This window comes from Leucopleurus acutus (genome assembly GCF_964270905.1).
Source record: "Leucopleurus acutus genome assembly, chromosome: 6".
In the NCBI taxonomy this organism is placed as follows: domain Eukaryota; kingdom Metazoa; phylum Chordata; class Mammalia; order Artiodactyla; family Delphinidae; genus Leucopleurus; species Leucopleurus acutus.
Window position 1 is genome coordinate 93,592,397 of NC_139149.1, and position 24,536 is coordinate 93,616,932.

Consider the following 24,536-nt stretch of genomic DNA (forward strand, 5'->3'; position numbering starts at 1 on the left):
ACTATGTTTCTGAACTGAGAAAGAGAGAAATTCTTTTCTCCTCTTTGCCCCTCACACTAACTGCCACTCTGTCATCAAGAAAAAAGAAAATTAAGATCCACAGACACCTCCCAATAGCTACAAAAATTAGATTTCACAATAGAATTCCCATTAGCTCCAAACTGGGAATATTATGTGGGCAAGAAAAGTAATCTGGAGGACAGACAACTTAAGAGTGTAAAATTTTTTTAAAAAGTTTAATTGAGAGAATCTATTAAACTGGGCTAAAATTCATGTTGACCTTTGAGCAATACAAGTTTTCTTAGAAATCATAAATGTTGGAATCAATCTATTTGCAAAAATATAACTGAAAGAGTCTTTATATATAGGCAGCTCTAAATTATTTTGGTTAAACATATTAGGTCATTTTTGCTCTGAAATATCAAATTATCTTTATTTCCATTTCTTTTCAGAGGAATTTTAAGGATGGATCAATTTATAACTTAGACAGATAATGAATCATCTTGAAGTGTACAATGGACCACTGAAAAATGTTTTTAGAATCATCTCTTTAACTAGTTCCAATTGTAAACCACTAAAAAAGAAAGCCCTGGTAACATTACATCTGAATTAAACTGCAAATCATTAGAGCTCCAGAAGAAAATCTGACAGTAAAGAAAAATAGGCCAGCAAAGCTCCGAGGAAGGTTTCAAGATTTTGAAAAATAATGGTGGCAGATACTCAGTACTCAGGCTTTAAAAATGCAGTAACAACAACAACAAAGTCTCAAATAATCTCATTAGAAAGAAGTCAGAAGGTAAAATCTATGCAGTAAAAGGAAGTTAAACCCACTTTAACCTTTCTACCTTGAGATTGAGAAGTTAGAATTTTCTCTTTGCTCCTCCCCGGTAATAGACTATTCAAAAATTACCCTGACCTCAGCTCTTTGCCAATTCACTGCTGGTTTCACATGTTCAACATTACAAACAATTCGATTTCCTAACATGAAAATTAGAGGTCACAATAATAGCACATGTAGAACAGCAGCTTAGGAACCTGTGTAGGAAAGCACGTGAAGATAGGAGACAAGTTCCTTCTTCCAAAAAGTAGAAATATTAAACATGAGATGACCTCCTCCTACCTTCAGTGTGGTGTAAGAACAAATGTTAAATCTTTCATACTTGAGATTTTAAAATTGAGTAGTTTTGAAATGACATCATGAGGGTGTTCTAACTATGAATGTATGTGTCTTTCCTTATTGTTTTCACCTCAGATATTATCCAAAATTATAACACGTGGTGGACACTCTTACTCTATGCTAAGCAGTATTTTTAGCACAAGTATTACCTTACTCTCATAACTGCTCTATGAAGTGAGTACTATTATTATGCTCATTTTCAGGGGGCACAGCGAGATTAAATAACTTGTCAAGGGCCACACAGCTGATAACTGAGGCAGCTGGGATTTGGACCCATTCAGTCTGGTTCTAGAATCTGTATGCTTAGCACAAACTAGCACCAAACTATAAATTTTAAATTCTTAATTTATAGTGTCACTTGTGAACAGTATCAATACTGCATGGTAGCTCACAGAATAGTTTTGAGCTTGCTTTATCATAATATTTTATATGTAAAACATCAATTTAAAAAATTCTCCCATAATTAAATGAATATCTAGCACTTGATCCTGAAAATGTGACATAGACCTTCACGATAAAGCAATAAAAAATTTCCATGAAGACAATAAAAAGTATTATTCATGATAGAATCTTCTCTTTTATGGGCATGATGACGAGACACAATTACAGATAAAATGTCACACTCCTCCACTCCTCAAATTCAGGAGGAGTGTAAGTGACTATAAGCTGCAGTGGTGCATATATTTGGAGAGGAAAGGGTGAAGAATGGTATAAAGACCTGGCTCAGGAGGCATCAGAGTTACTGATACAGAATCCAGGCATTTCAACCTACTGCTGTGTCCTTTAGAACTTAAGTTCCTCCATTTTCCTGATCTATAAACTGGGAGAATAATGGGTCATACCTGCTAGAGTTTCAGTAAAGATTACATAATACAAAATATATAAAGCACCAAGCAGATGCCTGTTGTGTAAGACACGCTTTACCTACATGGACTCACCATGAAATACCTTCACTAAACTCACATACACTTTTCAGAATCTGCCAAGTTGTTTTTTCAAAACTGCTTGCCCAACTTGTTAGCAACAACTCTGAAAGAAGGAATTCTCACAATTATCTTCTATCCTGGATTCATAAAGCCCCAGGAAGGCATATGGCATTATACAAACATTAAATAATAATACGTTCTGCTCTGCTTACCAAATTAAATCAAGTTCTAAATGCAGCACATGCAGAGTGAAAATGGCTGCTGATAAGAAATTTTGGTGTTGAAATTTGTGTTTCTGTTACATAAAATGTTGTAGAATGATGTACCAATGGAAGAATGGAAGGAAAACTTGGAATATGGATGGAATTTTAAAAAAATACTTTCTTCTTTATATATAAAAACATAGATTAGTGGTTATAATATTTATTTACTCACTGTTTGAATTTAATCATGTAACAGATTCTCTGTGACTGACTTTACCTGTGAAATGGACACACTAATGATACTTACCTTATAGGTTTGTGATGAGAAAAATTAACTAATGAATAAAATATACAGAGTAGTGGCTTACACAGAGTAAGTGCTTGATGTTAGCCATAATTATTATTTCTCCTATTTATGTTACACTTTCCACAGGTATTTTATAACGCAAGTATAAGCTGGTTATTTTATAGCATCATATCTCCCCTTCTACCGGTTTTGTCAATAAATAAAAGGGATGCAGCCGAAATGAAAGTGGGTATTGGAGTAATTGTGATGGTGATATCTCACTTTCATAAATTCTCTCAGTGAGAACTGGAAGTAAAGAAAAAGAAGCCTCTAACTTACTGAAATAATTATTTGCAAAATACTTGTGTTGACTCAGACCAAATTACTCATATTCTACAGACATTTCTGAAACAATTCTCTACTTTGAGGGTTTTGACCTATAGCTAATAAAAGAAGATTGTTTTTAAATACTCCATGATCTAGGAGCTGAGCCAGGGATTTTACATGAGCTATTTTACTTAATCTTTGCAAATCACTATGAGGAAGTTTGTTAGTTTTCTATTGCTATAACTCCTTACCACAAATGCAGTGGCTTAAAACAATACAAATTAATTTTCTTGCAGGTCTGGACATCAGAAGTCAAAAATCAGTTTCTAAACTGGACTAAAATCAAGGTGTTGGCAGGCCTGCTTTCCTTCTGGAGATTCTAGGGGAGAACTTGTTTCCCTGCCTTTTCTAGCTTCTAGAGGTCGACTGTATTCTTCAGCTTGTGTCCCCCTTTCTCCATCTTCAAGGCATATCACTCCAACTCTGCTTCTGTTTTTATATCTTCTCTCTCTTGCTTTGATTCTTCTGCTTCCCACTTATGTGGATCCTCGGATTACACTGGCCCACTTGGATGATCCAGGATAATATCATCTCCCCATCTCAAGATCTTTAATTTAATCACATCCTCACGATGCCTTTTAACATGTAAATTAACATGTTCACAGAAGATGGGGATAGGACATAACATTTTGAAGGCAGGGGATTATTTTTCAGCCTACTGCAGGTAAATAGTATTATACTCATTTTGTGAATGAAGAAAAATGTAATAATTATTAACTCCATTAATACACTGAGAAACAAAAATTCAAAGACATTGAATAATTTACTCAAATTCACAAAACCAAAACGTGGGCACTGGCATACTAATGTAGGTCCTTTTGACCCTAAAGCTGTTTCCACTACACAATTCTGCCCCCAAAGTAGGAAAACAAGATAAAGGAAGGACTCCCTCCTTAAGGGTAAATATTTTTTTTCATTTTCTTTATGAGTTAAATATATTTATTAAATATATATTGAATAGCTACCTACATGTAAGACCCAATTTTAAGTGCTGGGAAAAAATATGAATCAGACCAAATCAGTAACTACTAGGTAATCTCATATCTTCCCATATATTTGAATACTTATAACTCTTAAATCTATATCTACAATCCTGACCAAATTCAACTACCTAATTGATAGCTCCATTTTCATGTTCAATAAACCCTGTCCATTTGCCATGTCTGGAACTGAACTAGCCTTCTCCACCTCAGGCAACAGCACCACCATATTTCCCTCCCTCAGCATCCTCTAATCAAATACCTAAACTGTCTCAAAAATGTTTCATAATTTCATTAACTTCTTATTTTCATTACCCCCAGACTTCTAACTGGTATCTTCATTTCCATTCTTGCATTGCCTCAATCTAATTTCCATACATAAATTGGCATGATCTCTTTAGAAAATAAATTAGATTATATCATGTCCAGGGCAAAATACTTCAATATCCACTGCATTTATAATAAAATTCAAATTTTTCATGCTACACAGTGTTACCACATACCTTGCTCTGTTTAGGACATTTGTGTGCCTGTTGTCCCGGCATAACTAGTAATAGAGCCTCCTTTCACTCTTAAACTTGTTCATTTGGATGACAAATTACATGGTCACCATATATATAGGGCTCTGTGTTATCTTTCCTCTGCCTAAATTTCTTCCCATAGCCAAAGTCTCTCTCGGGACTCAGTGGGGTCTGTCCTTAAGTCTCCCCTGTAATTATTTTTCTTCAAAATCTAAACCAAAGTGTTTAATCCTGTATCTAGTTGTTTTATTTGTTGAATGTTTATTCTTACCATTAGATACCTCAGTCTACATAGTACCTGGCACATGGTAGGTGTCCACACATATTTATTAAAAGATTAATGACTAAACAAATATGCCATATAGTCAGAGAGTTATATAAACACGCAGTATAACATTTAAATAATACAATACAAACTAACACAGAAGAGAAGGAAGTTACTTCTCTTTAGAGAGAAAAGAGTTTGACTTCACAAGGGGAGGAAGCCCAATCAGTGTTGATGGATCAAAAACATCAGGCTACGTGAATCAAGAAGCTATGAGAAAAGATTTCTAAGCAGAAGGAATGTCATTTACAAAGGCAAAAAGATTTTAAAACAGTGTGATTATTCAGGGAACTCAAAGTAGCTTCTATTATTAGAGTGTACAGTCTTGCATAAATGATATATTAATGCCATGAATCCCTAAGGACAAAACCTAAATTATGGAGAAGACTGCAGGAAATATAGAGAAGAACTAAGAAATTCAAAACTTAGTTTTGTTTTCATTTATAGTGCTAGGATGATTTGAGAATGTCTATCGCACATTTACATTTAGCTCACCTTATAAATTATAGAAGTTCTTAGATAATTAAATCACTTTTTTTTTAACATCTTTATTGGAGTATAATTGCTTTACAATGGTATGTTAGTTTCAGCTTCACAACAAAATGAATCAGTTATATATATACATATATTCCCATATCTCTTCCCGCTTGCGTCTCCCTCCCTCCCACCCTCCCTATCCCACCCCTCCAGGCGGTCACAAAGCACCGAGCTGATCTCCCTGTGCTATGCGGCTGCTTCCCACTAGCTAACTACCTTACTTTTGGTAGTGTATATATGTCCATGCCTCTTTATCGCTTTGTCACAGCTTACCCTTCCCCTCCCCATATCCTCAAGTCCATTCTCTAGTAGGTCTGTGTCTTTATTCCTGTCTTACCACTACGTTCTTCATGACATTTTTTTTTTCTTAAATTCCATATATATGTGTTAGCATACGGTATTTGTCTTTCTCTTTCTGACTTACTTCACTCTGTATGACAGACTCTAGGTCTATCCACCTCATTACAAATAGCTCAATTTCGTCTCTTTTTATGGCTGAGTAATATTCCATTGTATATATGTGCCACATCTTCTTTATCCATTCATCTGATGATGGACACTTAGGTTGTTTCCATCTCTGGGCTATTGTAAATAGAGCTGCAATGAACATTTTGGTACATGACTCTTTTTGAATTATGGTTTTCTCAGGGTATATGCCCAGTAGTGGGATTGCTGGGTCATATGGTAGTTCTATTTGTAGCTTTTTAAGGAACCTCCATACTGTTCTCCACAGTGGCTGTATCAATTTACATTCCCACCAACAGTGTAAGAGGGTTCCCTTTTCTCCACACCCTCTCCAGCATTTATTGTTTCTAGATTTTTTGATGATGGCCATTCTGACTGGTGTGAGATGATATCTCATTGTAGTTTTGATTTGCATTTCTCTAATGATTAGTGATGTTGAGCATCCTTTCATGTGTTTGTTGGCACTCTGTATATCTTCTTTGGAGAAATGTCTATTTAGGTCTTCTGCCCATTTTTGGATTGGGTTGTTTGTTTTTTTGTTATTAAGCTGCATGAGCTGCTTATAAATTTTGGAGATTAATCCTTTGTCCATTGCTTCATTTGCAAATATTTTCTCCCATTCTGAGGGTTGTCTTTTGGTCTTCTTTATGGTTTCCTTTGCTGCGCAAAAGCTTTTAAGTTTCATTAGGTCCCATTTGTTTACTTTTGTTTTTATTTCCATTTCTCTAGGAGGTGGGTCAAAAAGGACCTTGCTGTGATTTATGTCATAGAGTGTTCTGCCTATGTTTTCCTCTAAGAGTTTGATAGTTTCTGGCCTTACATTTAGGTCTTTAATCCATTTTGAGCTTATTTTTGTGTATGGTGTTAGGGAGTGATCTAATCTCATACTTTTACATGTAGCTGTCCAGTTTTCCCAGCACCACTTATTGAAGAGGCTGTCCTTTCTCCACTGTACATTTCTGCCTCCTTTGTCAAAGATAAGGTGACCATATGTGCGTGGGTTTATCTCTGGGCTTTCTATCCTGTTCCATTGATCTATCTTTCTGTTTTTGTGCCAGTACCATACCGTCTTGATAACTGTAGCTTTGTAGTATAGTGTGAAGTCTGGGAGCCTGATTCCTCCAGTTCCTTCTTTCGTTCTCAAGATTGCTTTGGCTATTCGGGTCTTTTGTGTTTCCATACAAATTGCAAAATTTTTTGTTCTAGTTCTGTGAAAAATGCCAGTAGTAGTTTGATAGGGATTGCATTGAATCTATAGATTGCTTTGGGTAGTAGAGTCATTTTCACAATGTTGATTCTTCCAATCCAAGAACATGGTATATCTCTCCATCTATTTGTATCATCTTTAATTTCTTTCATCAGTGTCTTATAATTTTCTGCATACAGATCTTTTGTCTCCTTAGGTAGGTTTATTCCTAGATATTTTATTCTTTTTGTTGCAATGGTAAATGGGAGTGTTTTCTTGATTTCACTTTCAGATTTTTCATCATTAGTATATAGGAATGCCAGAGATTTCTGTGCATTAATTTTGTATCCTGCCACTTTACCAAATTCATTGATTAGCTCTAGTAGTTTTCTGGTAGCATCTTTAGGGTTCTCTATGTATAGGATCATGTCATCTGCAAACAGTGACAGCTTTACTTCTTTTCCAATTTGGATTCCTTTTATTTCCTTTTCTTCTCTGATTGCTGTGGCTAAAACTTCCAAAACTATGTTGAATAAGAGTGGTGAGAGTGGGCAACCTTGTCTTGTTCCTGATCTTAGTGGAAATGCTTTCAGTTTTTCACCATTGAGGATGATGTTTGCTGTGGGCTTGTCATATATGGCCTTTATTATGTTGAGGAAAGTTCCCTCTATGCCTACTTTCTGCAGGGTTTTTATCATAAATGGGTGTTGAATTTTGTCAAAAGCTTTCTCTGCATCTATTGAGATGATCATATGGTTTTTCTCCTTCAGTTTGTTAATATGGTTTATCACATTGATAGATTTGCGTATATTGAAGAATCCTTGCATTCCTGGAATAAACCCCACTTGATCATGGTGTATGATCCTTTTAATGTGCTGTTGGATTCTGTTTGCTAGTATTTTGTTGAGGATTTTTGCATCTATGTTCATCAGTGCTATTGGCCTGTAGTTTTCTTTCTTTGTGACATCCTTGTCTGGTTTTGGTATCAAGGTGATGGTGGCCTCGTAGAAGGAGTTTGGGAGTGTTCCTCCCTCTGCTATATTTTGGAAGAGTTTGAGAAGGATAGGTGTTAGCTCTTCTCTAAATGTTTGATAGAATTCGCCTGTGAAGCCATCTGGTCCTGGGCTTTTCTTTGTTGGAAGATTTTTAATCACAGTTTCAATTTCAGTGCTTGTGATTGGTCTCTTCATATTTTCTATTTCTTCCTGATTCAGTCTTGGCAGGTTGTGCATTTCTAAGAATTTGTCCATTTCTTCCAGATTGTCCATTTTATTGGCATAGAGTTGCTTGTAGTAATCTCTCATGATCTCTTTTATTTCTGCAGTGTCAGTTGTTACCTCTCCTTTTTCATTTCTATTGATTTGAGTCTTCTCCCTTTTTTTCTTGATGAGTCTGGCTAGTGGTTTATCTATTTTGTTTATCTTCTCAAAGAACCAGCTTTTAGTTTTATTGATCTTTGCTATTGTTTCCTTCATTTCTTTTTCATTTATTTCTGATCTGATTTTTATGATTTCTTTCCTTCTGCTAGCTTTGGGGTTTTTTTGTTCTTATTTCTCTAATTGCTTGAGGTGCAAGGTTAGGTTGTTTATTCGAGATGTTTCCTGCTTCTTAAGGTGGGCTTGTATTGCTATAAACTTCCCCCTTAGAACTGCTTTTGCTGCATCCCACAGGTTTTGGGTCGTTGTGTCTCCATTGTCATTTGTTTCTAGGTATTTTTTGATTTCCTCTTTGATTTCTTCAGTGATCACTTCATTATTAAGTAGTGTATTGTTTAGCCTCCATGTGTTTGTATTTTTTACAGATCTTTTCCTGTAATTGATATCTAGTCTCATGGCGTTGTGGTCAGAAAAGATACTTGATACAATTTTAATTTTCTTAAATTTACCAAGGCTTGATTTGTGACCCAAGATATGATCTATCCTGAAGAATGTTCCATGAGCACTTGAGAAAAATGTGTATTCTGTTGTTTTTGGATGGAATGTCCTATAAATATCAATTAACTCCATCTCGTTTAATGTATCATTTAAAGCTTGTGTTTCCTTATTTATTTTCATTTTGGATGATCTGTCCATTGGTGAAGTGGGGTGTTAAAGTCCCCTACTATGAATGTGTTACTGTCGATTTCCCCTTTTATGGTTGTCAGTATTTGCCTTATGTATTGGGGTGCACCTATGTTGGGTGCATAAATATTTACAATTGTTATATCTTCCTCTTGGATTGATCCCTTGATCATTAGGTAGTGTCCTTCTTTGTCTCTTCTAATAGTCTTTGTTTTAAAGTCTATTTTGTCTGATATGAGAATTGCTACTCCAGCTTTCTTTTGGTTTCCATTTGCATGAAATACCTTTTTCCATCCCCTTACTTTCAGTCTGTATGTGTCTCTAGGTCTGAAGTGGGTCTCTTGTAGACAGCAAATATATGGGTCTTGTTTTTGTATCCATTCAGCCAATCTGTGTCTTTTGGTGGGAGCATTTAGTCCATTTACATTTAAGGTAATTATCGATATGTGTGTTCCTATTCCCATTTTCTTAATTGTTTTGGGTTCGTTATTGTAGGTCCTTTCCTTCTTTTGTGTTTCTTGCCTAGAGAAGTTCCTTTAGCAGTTGTTGTAGAGCTGGTTTGGTGGTGCTGAACTCTCTCAGCTTTTGCTTGTCTGTAAAGGTTTTAATTTCTCCATCAAATCTGAATGAGATCCTTGCTGGGTAGAGTAATCTTGGTTGCAGGTTTTTCTCCTTCAACACTTTCAATATGTCCTGCCACTCCCTTCTGGCTTGCAGAGTTTCTGCTGAAAGATCAGCTGTTAACCTTATGGGGATTCCCTTGTGTGTTATTTGTTGTTTTTCCCTTGCTGCTTTTAATATGTTTTCTTTGTATTTAATTTTTGACAGTTTGATTAATATGTGTCTTGGTGTATTTCTACTTGGATTTATCCTGTATGGGACTCTCTGTGCTTCCTGGACTTGAATAACTATTTCCTTTCCCATATTAGGGAAGTTTTCAACTATAATCTCTTCAAATATTTTCTCAGTCCCTTTCTTTTTCTCTTCTTCTTCTGGAACCCCTATAATTCGAATGTTGGTGCGTTTAATGTTGTCCCAGAGGTCTCTGAGACTGTCCTCAGTTCTTTTCATTCTTTTTTCTTTATTCTGCTCTGCAGTAGTTATTTCCACTATTTTATCTTCCAGGTCACTTATCCGTTCTTCTGCCTCAGTTATTCTGCTATTGATCCCATCTAGAGTACTTTTAATTTCATTTATTGTGTTGTTCATCGTTGCTTGTTTCATCTTTAGTTCTTCTAGGTCCTTGTTAACTGATTCTTGCAATTTGTCCATTCTATTGTCCATTCTATCTCCAAGATTTCGGATCAACCTTACTATCATTATTCTGAATTCTTTTTCAGGTAGACTGCCTATTTCCTCTTCATTTGTTAGGTCTGGTGGGTTTTTATCTTGCTCCTTCATCTGCTGTGTGTTTTTCTGTCTTTTCATTTTGCTTATCTTACTGTTTTTGGGGTCTCCTTTTTTGCAGGCTGAAGGTTCGTAGTTCCTGTTGTTTTTTGTGTCTGTCCCCAGTGGCTAAGGTTGGTTCAGTGGGTTGTGTAGGCTTCCTGGTGGAGGGGACTAGTGCCTGTGTTCTGGTGGATGAGGCTGGATCTTGTCTTTCTGGTGGGCAGGTCCACGTCTGGTGGTGTGTTTTGGGGTGTCTGTAGACTTATTATGATTTTGGGCAGCCTCTCTGCTAATGGGTGGGGTTGTGTTCCTGTCTTGCTAGTTGTTTGGCATAGGATGTCCAGCACTGTAGCTTGCTGGTCGTTGAGTGAAGCTGGGTGCTGGCGGTGAGATGGAGATCTCTCGGAGATTTTTGCTGTTTGATATTATGTGCAGCTGGGAGCCCTCTTGTGGACCAGTGTCCTGAAGTTGGCTCTCCCACCTCAGAGGCACAGCACTGACTCCTGGCTGCAGCACCAAGAGCCTTTCATCCACAGGGCTCCTTAATTTGGGATGATTCGTTGTCTATTCAGGTATTCCACAGATGCAGGGTACATCAAGTTGATTGTGGAGCTTTAATCCGCAGCTTCTGAGGCTGCTGGGAGAGATTTCCCTTTCTCTTCTTTGTTCTCACAGTTCCCAGGGGCTCAGCTTTGGATTTGGCCCCACCTGTGCGTGTAGGTCGCCGGAGGGCATCTGTTCTTTGCTCAGACAGGACGGGGTTAAAGGAGCCGCTGATTCGGAGGCTCTGGCTCACCCAGGCCGGGGGGGGGGGGGGGGGGGGGTAGGGAGGGTCACAGAGTGCGGGGCGGGCCTGCAGCGGCAGAGGCCGGCGTGACGCTGCAGCCTGAGGCGCGCCGAGCGCTCTCCCGGGGGAGCCGTCCCTGGATCCCGGGACCCTGGCAGTGGCGGGCTGCACAGGCTCCCCGGAAGTGTGTGTGGCTAGTGACCTGTGTTCACACACAGGCCTCCTGGCTGCGGCAGCAGCGGCCTTAGCGTCCCATGTCCGTCTCTGGGCTCCGCACTCTTAGCCGCGGCTCGCGCCTGTCCCTGGAGCTCTCTCAAGCAGCGTTCTTAATCCCCTCTCCTCGTGAACCAGGAAACAAAGACGGACGTAAAAGTCTCTTGCCTCTTCGGCAGGTCCAGACCCCTCCCCGGACTCTCTCCCGGCCAGCCGCGGCGCACGAACGCCCTGCAGGCTGTGTTCACGCCGCCAACCTCAGTCCTCTCCCGGCGCTCCGACAAAAGCCGGAGCCTCAGCTCCCATTCCCGCCCGCCCCGGCGGGCGAGCAGACAAGCCTCTCGGCTGGTGAGTGCCGGTCGCCCCGATCCTCTGCGCTGGAATCTGTCCGCTTTGCCCTCCGCACCCCTGTTGCTGTGCTCTCCTCCGCGGCTCCCAAGCTCCCCCACTCCGCCTCCCGAAGTCTCCACCCGCGAAGGGGCTTCCTAGTGTGTGGACACTTTTCCTCCTTCACAGCTCTCTCCCGCTGGTGCAGGACCCGTCCCTATCCTTTTGTCTCTGTTTAGTTTTTTCTTTTGCCCTACCCAGGTACGTGGGGGGTTCCTTGCCTTTTGGGAGGTCTGAGGTCTTCTGCCAGCGTTCAGTAGGTGCTCCGTAGGAGTTGTTCCACGCGTAGATGTATTTCTGGTGTATCGCCCGCCGCCATTTTCCTCGCAGCTCGGCTTTAAATCCTAAATCACTTTTTGAAGAGCGATACTTCAAACTTCATTACTGTAAAGAATCCTCTCAGTTGTGAGTCTGCCATGTGATATTCACAAAATTGTAATACAAGGTCCATAAGGAGACTATATCAAGATTTACGGTACAGAAAACTCAACTGGGCTTTTCCCTCAAATAATTTTTGGGTTTGCATTTTAAGAATTTTCTCCAATTTCTTCTTTGGGTGATGTATTTTTATTCACTCTCAGATTGTAAAAAGAAATAGGCTAAAACTACTGGATTAACATTTTGGCATTTATATTATACAAATGCTAAAATGATCAGATCTGTGGAATTTATAGAACATCAGGTCATATTTTGGTGTAAATAAGAGTGGGAATAGTGAATTAAAACTCATCCCAGACCTATTTATCTTGGTATAGAAAATTGTAATGGCTTCTTTGAACTTAAAATATGCACTCCAAAGTTGCACACTGGTGGACTACAGGATGGGAAAGCTTTGCTTAGCTCCCAGGGTGTTTCAAAAGTTTGAGCCAAGGTTTAAATTTAGAGAAAAATCCAGAATTCTGGCCCTTCCTGAAAGTTTTGAAGATCCGTTAACTCTGGTGGAAAAAAAAACATAGTCCCCAAGAAGCAAGTAAATGTTTTCTACTTCACATAGAACCATCTCCTTCCATCACCCCAGGTACTGAAATCCACATCACTCTCCTAACATACGTTATATGACTGAGACCTTGTGCCAGACAAAAAAACAAAAACAAAACCAGGAGCCACAACAAAAGAACAACTATTAAAGACCAATCGAGAGTTATCAAAATGTCTAGAAAAATGTTTAGAATTTGATCATGTGTAATTCTGAGAATTGAACGTACATGCTATGCTAACAAAATCATCTAAAAATGGAACAACTCAAACCTTCAATCTTTTCCTTCTTGAATTTTGTTAACTAAACTATTCCTAAACAACAACAAAGCCAAACAAATCCAGTATAACAATTTTTCCTCCTGACCAATAAGTTATTTGTTTTGGTATCTGGTCAATATAACACAAACATCACAGTACAATAATCCCAAAATATATAAATAGATTATGAGATTGATCTGTGGTTTGAATGAAAATACCTCCCTATATCTTTCAATATAGCAAATATAATTTATTTTATTTAAATAGAATGAATACCCAAACTGTTCTAGATTAGGAAATATAAAGGCAGAAGTGATGGGCACTTACCTTAGCTATCTGGACACACCAATTAAGCAATAGCTGGGATCCAATGTTATCCTTGTGTTCATGGACATAATCCAACAGGCAGCCATGGGGCATAAGCTGTGTAACCAGCTGAATGGTTGGGCTTAGACACACACCCAATAACCGGACTAAGTGTGGATGGTCCATACTTGCCATGATCAGAGCTTCCTAAGAGAAAAAAATATAACACCATTGTTTAAACTCAAAGTTCTTTACCATTATAGTTATTTGCCCTATACTAATAGTGTTGATAATAATTTTGAAAATGTACTCTCACTCAGTGGAATCAATTAAAAGTGAAAAGACATTATTGTAGCTATTATATTTCTAAAGTGGTTTAATTCAAGTGAAATTAAATGAAAACTAGACTATACAAAATGGGAAATATTATAGAATAACTGCATATAAAATTAATAGCAGTATTTTCTCTTTTGTGATATGAATAATAATAGATTTTATTTACTGCCAAGTAAGTTGAAATTGAATCCTAATTTATACTGTAGATTTTTAACCTTTGATCTTTGGTTCTAGAGTCCAATAATCTGTACAAATGCACTTACTTGTATAAGGTGGCTCAGTTACAAATAAGGCGGTTCAAAGTTAACTCATTCATTATTGGCGTGGATTCAGAGCATACACAGGTGTAATTTATAAATTATAAATATCATTATAAACAATTACAAACAATATGCCTATTGTGAATTTATGCAGAAAAATAAACATTTTAATAAGATATTTTGCTCCATAACTTTGCTTTCACTCAAATTTATTTCATTTTCAAAATTATAAGTGATGTTTATTCATAGAACCATAAAATTTGAGAGCTAGAGGCGAGATTGTACAAATTTGTATACTCCAATTTTCTCGTTTCATGAAGTGAGAAAACAGTTCTAAATTCTTTTTCATAATCATAAAGGCAGCTTTGCTTAATGGAGATAGAGTGTGGACATATTATGGTTATTTAGCACATCCTAAAGTTAGCCTTCAATCAACAGTTATTTTAAGTAACTTCAGTCCAATTTGAAATTGATATGACCTTATACACACACAGAGTGGGTGACACATCCATGGCAATTTATTAACAATCAGTTACCTATATGCAGGTATGAGATTGTTCATTGTACTATTCTTGAATATTTTTTGTAGCTTTGAAAAGTTTCAAACAAATATTTGAAGACAGAAAGCTATATTGAGCTTCTCTTTAAGACAGCATGGCAGATTGATATACACATTTACCTCCATTTCCTCTCAATTCTACCATTTTAACAACAGAGTAATTAATAAAAAGCCAGAAACCAATAATCACAAGAAGAAATGAGGATGGAATGCTAAAAGTAGCAAGTGGCTTACTAGTAGTAACTGACTTAGCAAATGTAAGAAATCTGAAGCCTAACTTAGTAGGGGGAAAACTGAAAAGAAATCCAATTTGCCCCACTTGTTTATACACCAAAGGCTCAGTAGTGTTACACCACGAACCACTATACATAAATGGAGCAGGAGGGACTGACTTCATCAGGATTTTTTCAAAGTCCATTTAGGATGCACTTAGACTACAGATCTCCTTCTCCCCTTCATCCTTAGGAGAGGCTAAACCAAAGGGATTGTGGACTGAATATCAGGCAATGGAAAGAGAAATACTCTGGTGAAAATAGTAGGATCATGTAAATTTATATATGGTGAAAGATGGGGCCACGCTCCAGTTTCTTCTCCCAAATGGAGCTGTGACGTCAAACTTCTGGAAGTTTTGTTTAAACCTCAAATTCTATATCCAGCAAAATTTGAACCAAGTGAGTAAATATAGAGACATATCTGTTCTTAAAAATGATTATCGGGGTTTCCCTGGTGGCGCAGTGGTTGAGAGTCTGCCTGCCGATGCAGGGGACACGGGTTCATGCCCCGGTCCAGGAAGATCCCACATGCCGTGGAGCGGCTGGGCCTGTGAGCCGTGACCGCTGAGCCTGCGCATCCAGAGCCTGTGCTCCGCAACGGGAGAGGCCACAACAGTGAGAGGCCTGCGTACCGCAAAAAAAATAAATTAATTAATTAAAAAAAAAATGATTATCTCACATTTCCTTTCTCTGTTAGATGTGCTCATTTAATAAAAGGTGGAAGGCAGTTAAAAAAGTACATTTAATTGGGGAAACAAGGAAATGACAGAAGGGATACTCCAGAATAAAGGCTATACAGAAGCCTGAGATAGTAGCCAGTCCAGACTGCAGTAGGACATATTGCTCTGGAAAAGATGATGCAAGAAGATGGAATTGATAGAAAACCTAATGAGTTTAAAATGCATTAAGAGTATACATATTTTCCTAGCCGAATCTGACCATCAAATTAGTGATAGATACACAGAAAACTAAGCAAAAGTAAAATAAAGAAATGAATTTGAGGTAAAACACAAGATACACACAAGAAAAGAAAGTCATTCATAATTACTATAAAGCAGTGGTCCCTAACATTTTTAGCACCAGGGATCATTTTCATGGAAGACAATTTTTCCATGGACCAGGGGTGGGCAGGGGGATGGCTCACAATGATTGAAGTGCATTACATTTATTGTGCACTTTATTATTATTACATTGTAATATATAATGAAATAATTATACAACTCACCATAATGCAGAATCAGTGGGAGCCCTGAGCTTGTTTTCACTTGCCACTCACTGATAGGGTTTTGATATGAGTCTGCAGGCCATTGATTAACTATAGTCTCTGTGCAGTCAAACCTCTCTGCTAATGATAATCTGTATTTGCAGCCGCTCCCCAGTGCTAGCATCACTGCCTCAGCCCCACCTCAGATCATCAGGCATTAGATTCTCATAAGGAGCGTGCAACCCAGATCACTCACATGTGCAGTTCACAGCAGGGTTTACACTCCTGTGAGAATCTAATGCAGCCACTGACCTGTCAGGAGGCGGAGCTCAGGCAGTTATGCGAGCGATGCGTGCAGCTGTAAATACAGATGAAGCTTCACTCGCTCACCCCGCCACTCACCTCGTGCTGTGTGGCATGGTTCCTAACAGGCCACGGACCACTACAGGTCTGTGGCCTGGGGGTTGCGGAAATCTACTATAAAGCACAGCTGCAGCTGGGAGTCGTTATATAAGCATAACAACATAAACATGAAACAATATAAGCAAATATCATATGACTATATTGGAAAATGAAGAAAAGGAAGATATACTTCTGCAAGGTGGTGATGGGAAGGAAGTGAAGTACATTCCTGTTGTTCACAACGAAAAGTTAGTATATGATGCATAAAACTGAAAAATCAAGAGTTGACAGTATAAGCATATTATTTAGATAGAGAGTTAAGTAAAAGAAGAAACTGCTGAAAATTGAAAGTGATTACTCGGGCAGTGTAAAATGGGGGCAGGGAAGGAAAAGAGGGTCACTAGTGACGGCTGTCTTTCACCATTATTAGCCTTGTAGGACATTATTCACTTTTAACCTCCACTACTATCTGAGTAGTGTTGAGTTCAGCTGAGTCTAAAGATTATTCATAATTATGGGGTAAGTCTGACAGAGTATATAGATTTTACTGGATACAGCCAGGGTCTTACGTGAAATATAACATTTATTTCTTGAAGAAGGAAGGGTGGGGCAGTATGAATATGTGTCCAGAGAAGGGATAGATATAAGGCTAAACAGAAGAAATAAGCTGGTAAGGGGGTTTCAGCCTAACTCAAGGCACATTATTTTTGAGGCTTTTGTGGGCAGAAGCTGAAACTGTTGTTTTTCAGGTGTTATCCTCAGGTGGTACCAGTCAAACGGTCCCGAGGTAGGACTTCTCAGTGGCTCAGAGAAAAGAGAAGCTCCACATGGAGACCAGAGCTGGTGAGAAAAAACACTGTAGATACTACAGGGTGAGTGCAACTGGGAGACTGTTGTGTAAGATCATATGAGACACGTAGCCCTTCCCAAACTATTTGGGAAGGCTTCCACCGAAGTTGGGAGTTTCTGCACAATTAGCAAAGCCAGAAATTTGAGTTATTGCTACTAATATGGCTCTATTTGTATCCAGGAGGTGGAAACATTTTGGTGTTGCTTCCTGTATATTTCAGTCAACATTTGAAATAAAGCAAACTAATGTAATTATAAGGAGAGTACAAATAGAAATGTTAGCCAAGTTGCATTATCTATTATTTAATGTAGTATTTTTATTAACTAATTAAATAGTAATTAACATTAATATTAAAAGCATAAACCAGAGGATTCCTTCACTGAATTATGACATGCACAAATATAAATATACACATAGACACCAACAAATAAGCAAAACATAATTAAATTAAATATCTAACTCAATCAAGTATCAAATTAGATATTTAATTAGATATTAAATATTAGATATCTGATTAAATTAAATGTATGCTAATTGCATTCTATTTCTCTTCTGGTGGCTCTAGTTTTTCATGTCCATCAAATCGACCTAAGTTTATCACTATAAGGGTAGCTTTCCAAGCCCCACTCCCAGATAATCGGGTCTAGAAGTAAATCAGAATCTACATTTGTAGCAAGATCCCTAGGAGAAATTACTGTAGGAAACATAGAACTTTGAGAACCCCTGGAACATCTCCATCAAATGTATGTCTCTATCATCCATTGCAAAGGAAGTAACATGCAACAGTTGTTTGATCATCATTGTAACTCTAGGAAGCAAAGGAGGCAGCCATTCTCAGCTGTAACATAAGGAAACCAAGGCTGAGCAGAATTACCGCCCCAGGTCATATGATGTGTAGGCAGCAGGATCAGTGTTAAGACTCGGGTTTTCTGATTCTTAGCACAGTGCTATTTCTTAGGACAGTAAACATACTGTAATTTTAAAATTTCCATTCTATCAGCACTTCGAACTGTAGATGCTTATCTTATTAACAAGAAGACAGCACCAAACACCTGACTTTAGCCATACCTGAGTGAATTGGGTCAAATTATATTGATACTTCAGCTCCTGAGGAGCAACTCAAGCAACAGATTTGCACCTACAGGTAAACTGCCATCACTTACAATATGCTTTCAGAAAAAGCCGAAGAAAATATATTTCTCTGATTTCCTGTGAGTATTATTTGGTACAGGCCATTTCCTATGATATAGAACACGGTGAAATTTAAGGTAAAAGAAAGATTTTAAGGTTATTTCAGGCCTTCTTTTTCAGGACGAAATACATAAACAAATTTTTTTCTTTTACAACTCAAGGAGGAATGATATTTCCATTCTAAATATGCATGTGAAAAGTTTACATCAGAAGAGTGTAAAAAAGTCCCATGAAAGTTCTCTTTTAAAAAATCTATTTGTAAGTCCTGGCAAAAAAGCTGGGGTTGTATTAAGGAAAATTGCTCATCACACTACAAAGAGTATTTGAAACCAAATTGCAGAGTATTTGCATAACAGTTCTCGTTTTTTGAGAAAGAAAAGATGAACACGACGATACTAATTGTAGGTTTTATTTTTTCATAAAGGAAATAGCAGATGGCTTTTTTGGGGGATAGGGGAAAAAATAAAGAGAAGAGAATGTGGATTCATTTAGAGTGATGAGTAGGATGGAAAGGGAAAAAATAATCAATATTTTAATAATGGAGTGTTAGGTTTCAATAAATTACTCTATGTTAAAATTAATAACGTCCTTTGTTACCTATCTCTGTGTGGGGCCTATGGAAGCAATTTTGGAATCTTTGCTGCTGTCACTAGAAAATGTCACCAAAGGCCACTGGATTACATACAAGTTACAGGTATATTATCTATTTTTCCAGAAATGAAATTATTTTCTGTCTTTGTTTTCCCTTTTGCTTTACAAAATTTTTCTTGTAGGTGAATTAAATAGTTTTCTCATTGGACAGAGAGAAAGGCTGTAACAGGTGCTACACTGAAAACTCTAAAGCAGAAACATTTTTCTTTACAATGAGTTCTGGTTTCAATAAGGACATTTTTTTTTAACTATCAAGGGATGACCAGGGCATAGATAAAAAGCTCTGAAGCATGTGTGCCATTATTCTCTAGCCTATGCTATTTGTACCTCTATTTCATTCTGAAGGAAAGACATTTCTGTACAATAATAAAAGTGAGCAATACCATTCGTCACACTAAGGCATCATTTTGCCCAGCCTTCAGATGTTAAACCTTGCCACTTAAGCTTGTTTTCTCACTCATGCTGTTAGTAGTTTCACAAAAAGAAAACAAAAAACAGAAAACATATGGTCATTGAAAACTTATGGGCTATTCTGTTTTTGAAAAATGTTAACTTCAGCCCAACTTTCACTGTTTCATTATGTCTATGGACCATTAATTCAATACCCTCCAGCTGAAAATGGGGAAAATCTCATTGCCTCAGGGATAAGGAAGATAAAAAAAGGGGGATAGAGAAAAAGAAAGGATAAACAATTAACACAGGCATATAAAATTGTGCTTAATGAAACTGTCAGCAGACTTGTGAATGCTTAAAACAAATGCCTCTCCTAAAGATACTGGGGGTGATGATGAGGAAGAGAACAAAGAAGATATTAGTGATGGCAGTGATGAAAAATGAGACAAAATTATTGGTCCATAATAATGTTTTACAAATGTGTTTTGCTGCAGATGGTACCCAGATAATAAAATAAATGAAATCTGCATCTGTTCCCTCATGTCTAGAATAAATAATAATTCACTAGTGCAAGTAGGTGAGCAGTAATTAGACTGAATTAATATGCCATCAGTTTAAGTGTGTCTACATTGCTCAGTGGCACTCTTTTCCAATCCCTGGTATCATTTTTGTGAACTTGAACAATCAAATTAGGATCCTTCTAACTTTTGGAGTCAGCAGTTTTCCATCTCTGTTCTCCATCATTCACCCATTTGCTGGCTGAATTTTAGATCTACATATTACTTAACAATGCTACACAATTAAGACCTTTGTGAATAATTTGATACAAGGTAGAATTTTACTTTCTGACTGTGTTTTCTATCTTCCCCCTACCCCTAGTTATACTGAATTTCCCTCTATCCTTATTATATTTTCCTATCCTATGGTATACATGTATTCACTTAAAATATTTATTGAGGACCTGCTATGTGCCTAGCACTGTGATTGAAGCTTCTCTATCCTCATGAAGCTTTCATTCTCCTGGGAGAGGCAACACATTATACAGGAAAACCAAATAAATATAAAACAAATGTATAAATAAGTATAAATTGCATTAAGGGTTATGAAGAAAATAGAGTATTGCAATAGATAATAAAATGGTGGTGGCAGAGCTATTTTAGATAAGGGTAGTCAAAAAATGTGCCCTGAGATCAGAATTATGAGAAGTCAGATAGACAAATATAAAGAAAGAGACTGAGAGCTTGGCAAATTCTGGAAGCTCTGAGAATACCCATGTCTGGAATTTAGGAAGGGCTGCAATGGCATGAGATAAGATTGGAAATGTAAGTAGGGGCCAGACCATGAAAGGCCTTTAAGTCATGGAAAGAAGACTGGATTTATTTTTAATAATTTAATTTTTTAATGCCTGTTTCTGTTCTGCTTCACTTATCTCTCTCTTAGCCTAAATGCCAATGTTAACTATTATAATAAAGCATTTACCACATCCTATAATTTTTCCCCCCGATATTCCTATTTTGACACCCCTTGGCCAAAGACAACTCCCACCATTTGAATTCTCAAACTTTCCAGTGTTGTTAGAGAAAAGCATAGATGCATGGAGGTTTGTCAAATCTCCTGACTTGATCCTCCAAAAATAGCCCTTGGTTTTAGTTTGTAATTGCTTATTGACTCTTTATTACATTTATTATGACCTGTGTCTCTGAGCAGGAAAAAGAAAAAGAAAAAGAAAAACAAAAACAAAACAAAACAACACTTTCTACCTTTCACAATATTTACTCTGTAAAATGTGCTCTTGACATCTTTCCATTGTGTTCCTTTGGATAATTTTACCTTTGTTTATCTCTAGTATGACTTTATTTTCACTCCATATTGGCACATTCATTGTACCCACAAATATATTTAGATGTCCTATATTCTAAAAATGAAAGTTCCTTCAATTTTTCCACTTCTCTACTTTGAGAATATTTGCTATTCTCATTGGCTATTTCTTCATTTTATAGTCCTTCGCTCCTTAGGGGTCTAGTTTTTCTGCAACTTTCCTACATTCTAACTATTCAAAGTACTCTTGAAAAAGTCACCAGTAACCTCCTTATCACTAGTCAATGAGTTATTCCCTCATTCTTAACATTTTCCTGAGATTCTGCATGCTGATACCTCACTGACCACCATCCTCTCTTGAAAATCTCTCTGTGATTGATGATAGCATTTTATTCTATCCTGAATCTTCGGTCTCTCTGAGTATTCTTATTACAGGTATTGGCACCTGCTTTTCCCTCCCATACCTTAAATGTGGAAATGCCATCATAGCTTTGTCCCTAATATTCTTTGCTTTCGTCTGTAACCTCTTGCATCCTTATATCTTATAACTAAGAAATATGACAGAGCTATCAGAAACACATGGAGTCAACTGCAGAATTCTGTGGTTTCTCAGGTTTAATAACATGGCTATTTAAAAGACAGAAAGCAAAATCCATCATGACCGTATCCAAAATATCTGTGCAAAATACCTGTCAAAATATCCAGACATGAGAATTATGCTGTGCCCATATTCCAACCATTCTTTTCAACTCCTGCAATTTCAACCATCATCTCTGAGCAGAAACTAATAGGTCTTTATATAGGTATAGCTCCCCTATCGTGGTATCTATTCCATTTTTATTTGACTTATTTGTTAAATGTCCACCACCATCTCTAATGATTTCTCTGAGAGTAGTAATATTAGCTGATAATGTTATCAAACTCTTGTAGAGTGTATGGCTCTTAGTAAGGGGGCAATGCAGTTTTGTTAATAAATAAACAGAATCTGTATCATATTCCCCCCTCCCATCCTACCTCATCTCAGGAATCAACTCATATTTCAAGTGCCTTCTGGTCATCCTGATACAGATAAACTACTGGATATCAAATTTAAGACACAAAGTAAATTTCTCGATAAAAGCTTGTCTGCTAACTTTGCCAATTTTGTAGATGTCAGAAACATTTTCTAATTTGGGTTTTAAACCTTGGATTCATATTTGGCATTGTCTCTTCTAATGTTTTGCATTCCACTCCATATCTAACATTGTGCCACGTCCCATTTATTATTTATTCCACTGTAGCTCAAATCTGTATCCTTCCATGTATTTTTTTCTTTTTATACAGCAGGTTCTTATTAGTCATCAATTTTACACACATCAGTGTATGCATGTCAATCTCAATCACCCAATTCATCACACCACCAGCCCCACCCACCCCAAGGCTTTCACCCTTTGGTGTCCATACGTTTCTTTTCTACATCTGTGTCTCAATTTCTGACCTGCTAACCAGTTCATCTGTACCATTTTTCTAGGTTCCACATATGCATTAATATACGATATTTGGTTTTCTCTTTCTGACTTACTTCACTCTGTATGACAGTCTCTAGATCCATCCACATCTCAACAAATGACCCAATTTCATTCCTTTTTATGGCTGAGTAATATTCCATTGTATATATGTACCACTTCTTTATCCATTCGTCTGTTGATGGGCATTTAGGCTGCTTCCATGACCTGGCTATTGTAAATAGTGCTGCAATGAACATTGGGGTGCATGTGTCTTTTTGAATTATGGTTTTCTCTGGGTATATGCCCAGGAGTGGGATTGCTGCATCATATGATAATTCTATTTTCAGTTTTTTAAGGACCCTCCATACTGTTCTCCATAGTGGCTGTACCAATTTACATTCCCACCAACAGTGCAAGAGGGTTCCCTTTTCTTCACACCCTCTCCAGCATTTGTTGTTTGTAGATTTTCCAATGATGCCCATTCAAGCAGGTATGAGGTGATACCTCATTGTAGTTTTGATTTGCATTTCTCTAATAATTAGTGATGTTGAGCATCTTTCCATGTGCCTCTTGGCCATCTGTATGTCTTCTTTGGAGAAATGTCTATTTAGGTCTTCTGCCCTGGATTGGGTTGTTTGGTATTTTAATATTGAGCTGCAGGAGCTGTTTATATACTTTGGAGATTACTTCTTTGTCCATTGATTCATTTACAAATATTTTCTCCCATTCTCAGGGTTGTCTTTTCGTCTTCTTTATGGTTTCCTTTGCTGTGCAAAAGCTTTGAAGTTTCATTAGGTCCCATTTGTTTATTTTTGTTTTTATTTCCATTACTCTAGGAGGTGGATCAAAAAAGATCTTGCTGTGATTTATGTCACAGAGTGTTCTACCTATGTTTTCCTCTAAGACTTTTATAGTGTCCGGTCTTACATTTAGGTCTCTAATCCATTTTGAGTTTATTTTTGTGTACGGTGTTAGGAAGTATTCTAATTTCATTTTACATGTAGCTGTCCAGTTTTCCCAGCACCACTTATTGAAGAGACTGTCTTTTCTCCATTGTATATGCTTGCCTCCTTTGCCATAGATTAGTTGACCATAGGTGCGTGGGTTTATCTCTGGGCTTTCTATCTTGTTCCATTGATCTATGTCTCTGTTTTTGTGCCAGTACCATATTGTCTTGATTACTGTAGCTTTGTAGTATAGTCTGAAGTCAGGGAGTCTGATTCCTCCAGCTCCGTTTTTTTCCCTCAAGATTGCTTTGGCTATTCAGGGTCTTTTTGGTCTCCATGGAAATTTTAAGATGTTTGGTTCCAGTTCCATAAAAAATGCCATTGGTAATTTGATAGGGATTGCATTGAATCTGTAGATTGCTTTGGATAGTACAGTCATTTTCACAATATTGATTCTTCCAATCCAAGAACATGGTATATCTCTCCATCTGTTGGTATCAGTTTTAATTACTTTCATCAGTGTCTTATAGTTTTCTGCATACAGGTCTTTTGTCTCCCTAGATAGGTTTATTCCTAGGTATTTTATTCTTTTTGTTGCAATGGTAAATGGGAGTGTTTCCCTAATTTCTCTTTCTGATCTTTCGTTGTTAGTGTATAGGAATGCAAGAGATTTCTGGGCATTAAGTTTGTATTCTGCAACTTTACCAAAATCATTGATTAGCTCCAGTAGTTTTCTGGTGGCACCTTTAGGATTCTGTATGTATAGTATCATGTCATCTGCAAACAGTGACAGTT

General features: G+C 37.4%; 1 protein-coding gene across 2 annotated transcripts in view; it reads right to left on the minus strand.

Annotated features, from left to right (window-relative positions):
• ERBB4 (erb-b2 receptor tyrosine kinase 4) overlaps positions 1-24,536 on the minus strand; it is a gene marked incomplete at both ends in the record, with an annotated part of 1,126,414 nt that overhangs the window by 161,324 nt on the left and 940,554 nt on the right. For both annotated transcript variants that reach the window (XM_082841669.1, XM_082841668.1), the window contains one exon: positions 13,393-13,578. In XM_082841669.1, coding sequence (XP_082697795.1) covers positions 13,393-13,578 — 186 coding nt within the window. The remainder of the gene's footprint in view (positions 1-13,392; positions 13,579-24,536) is intronic.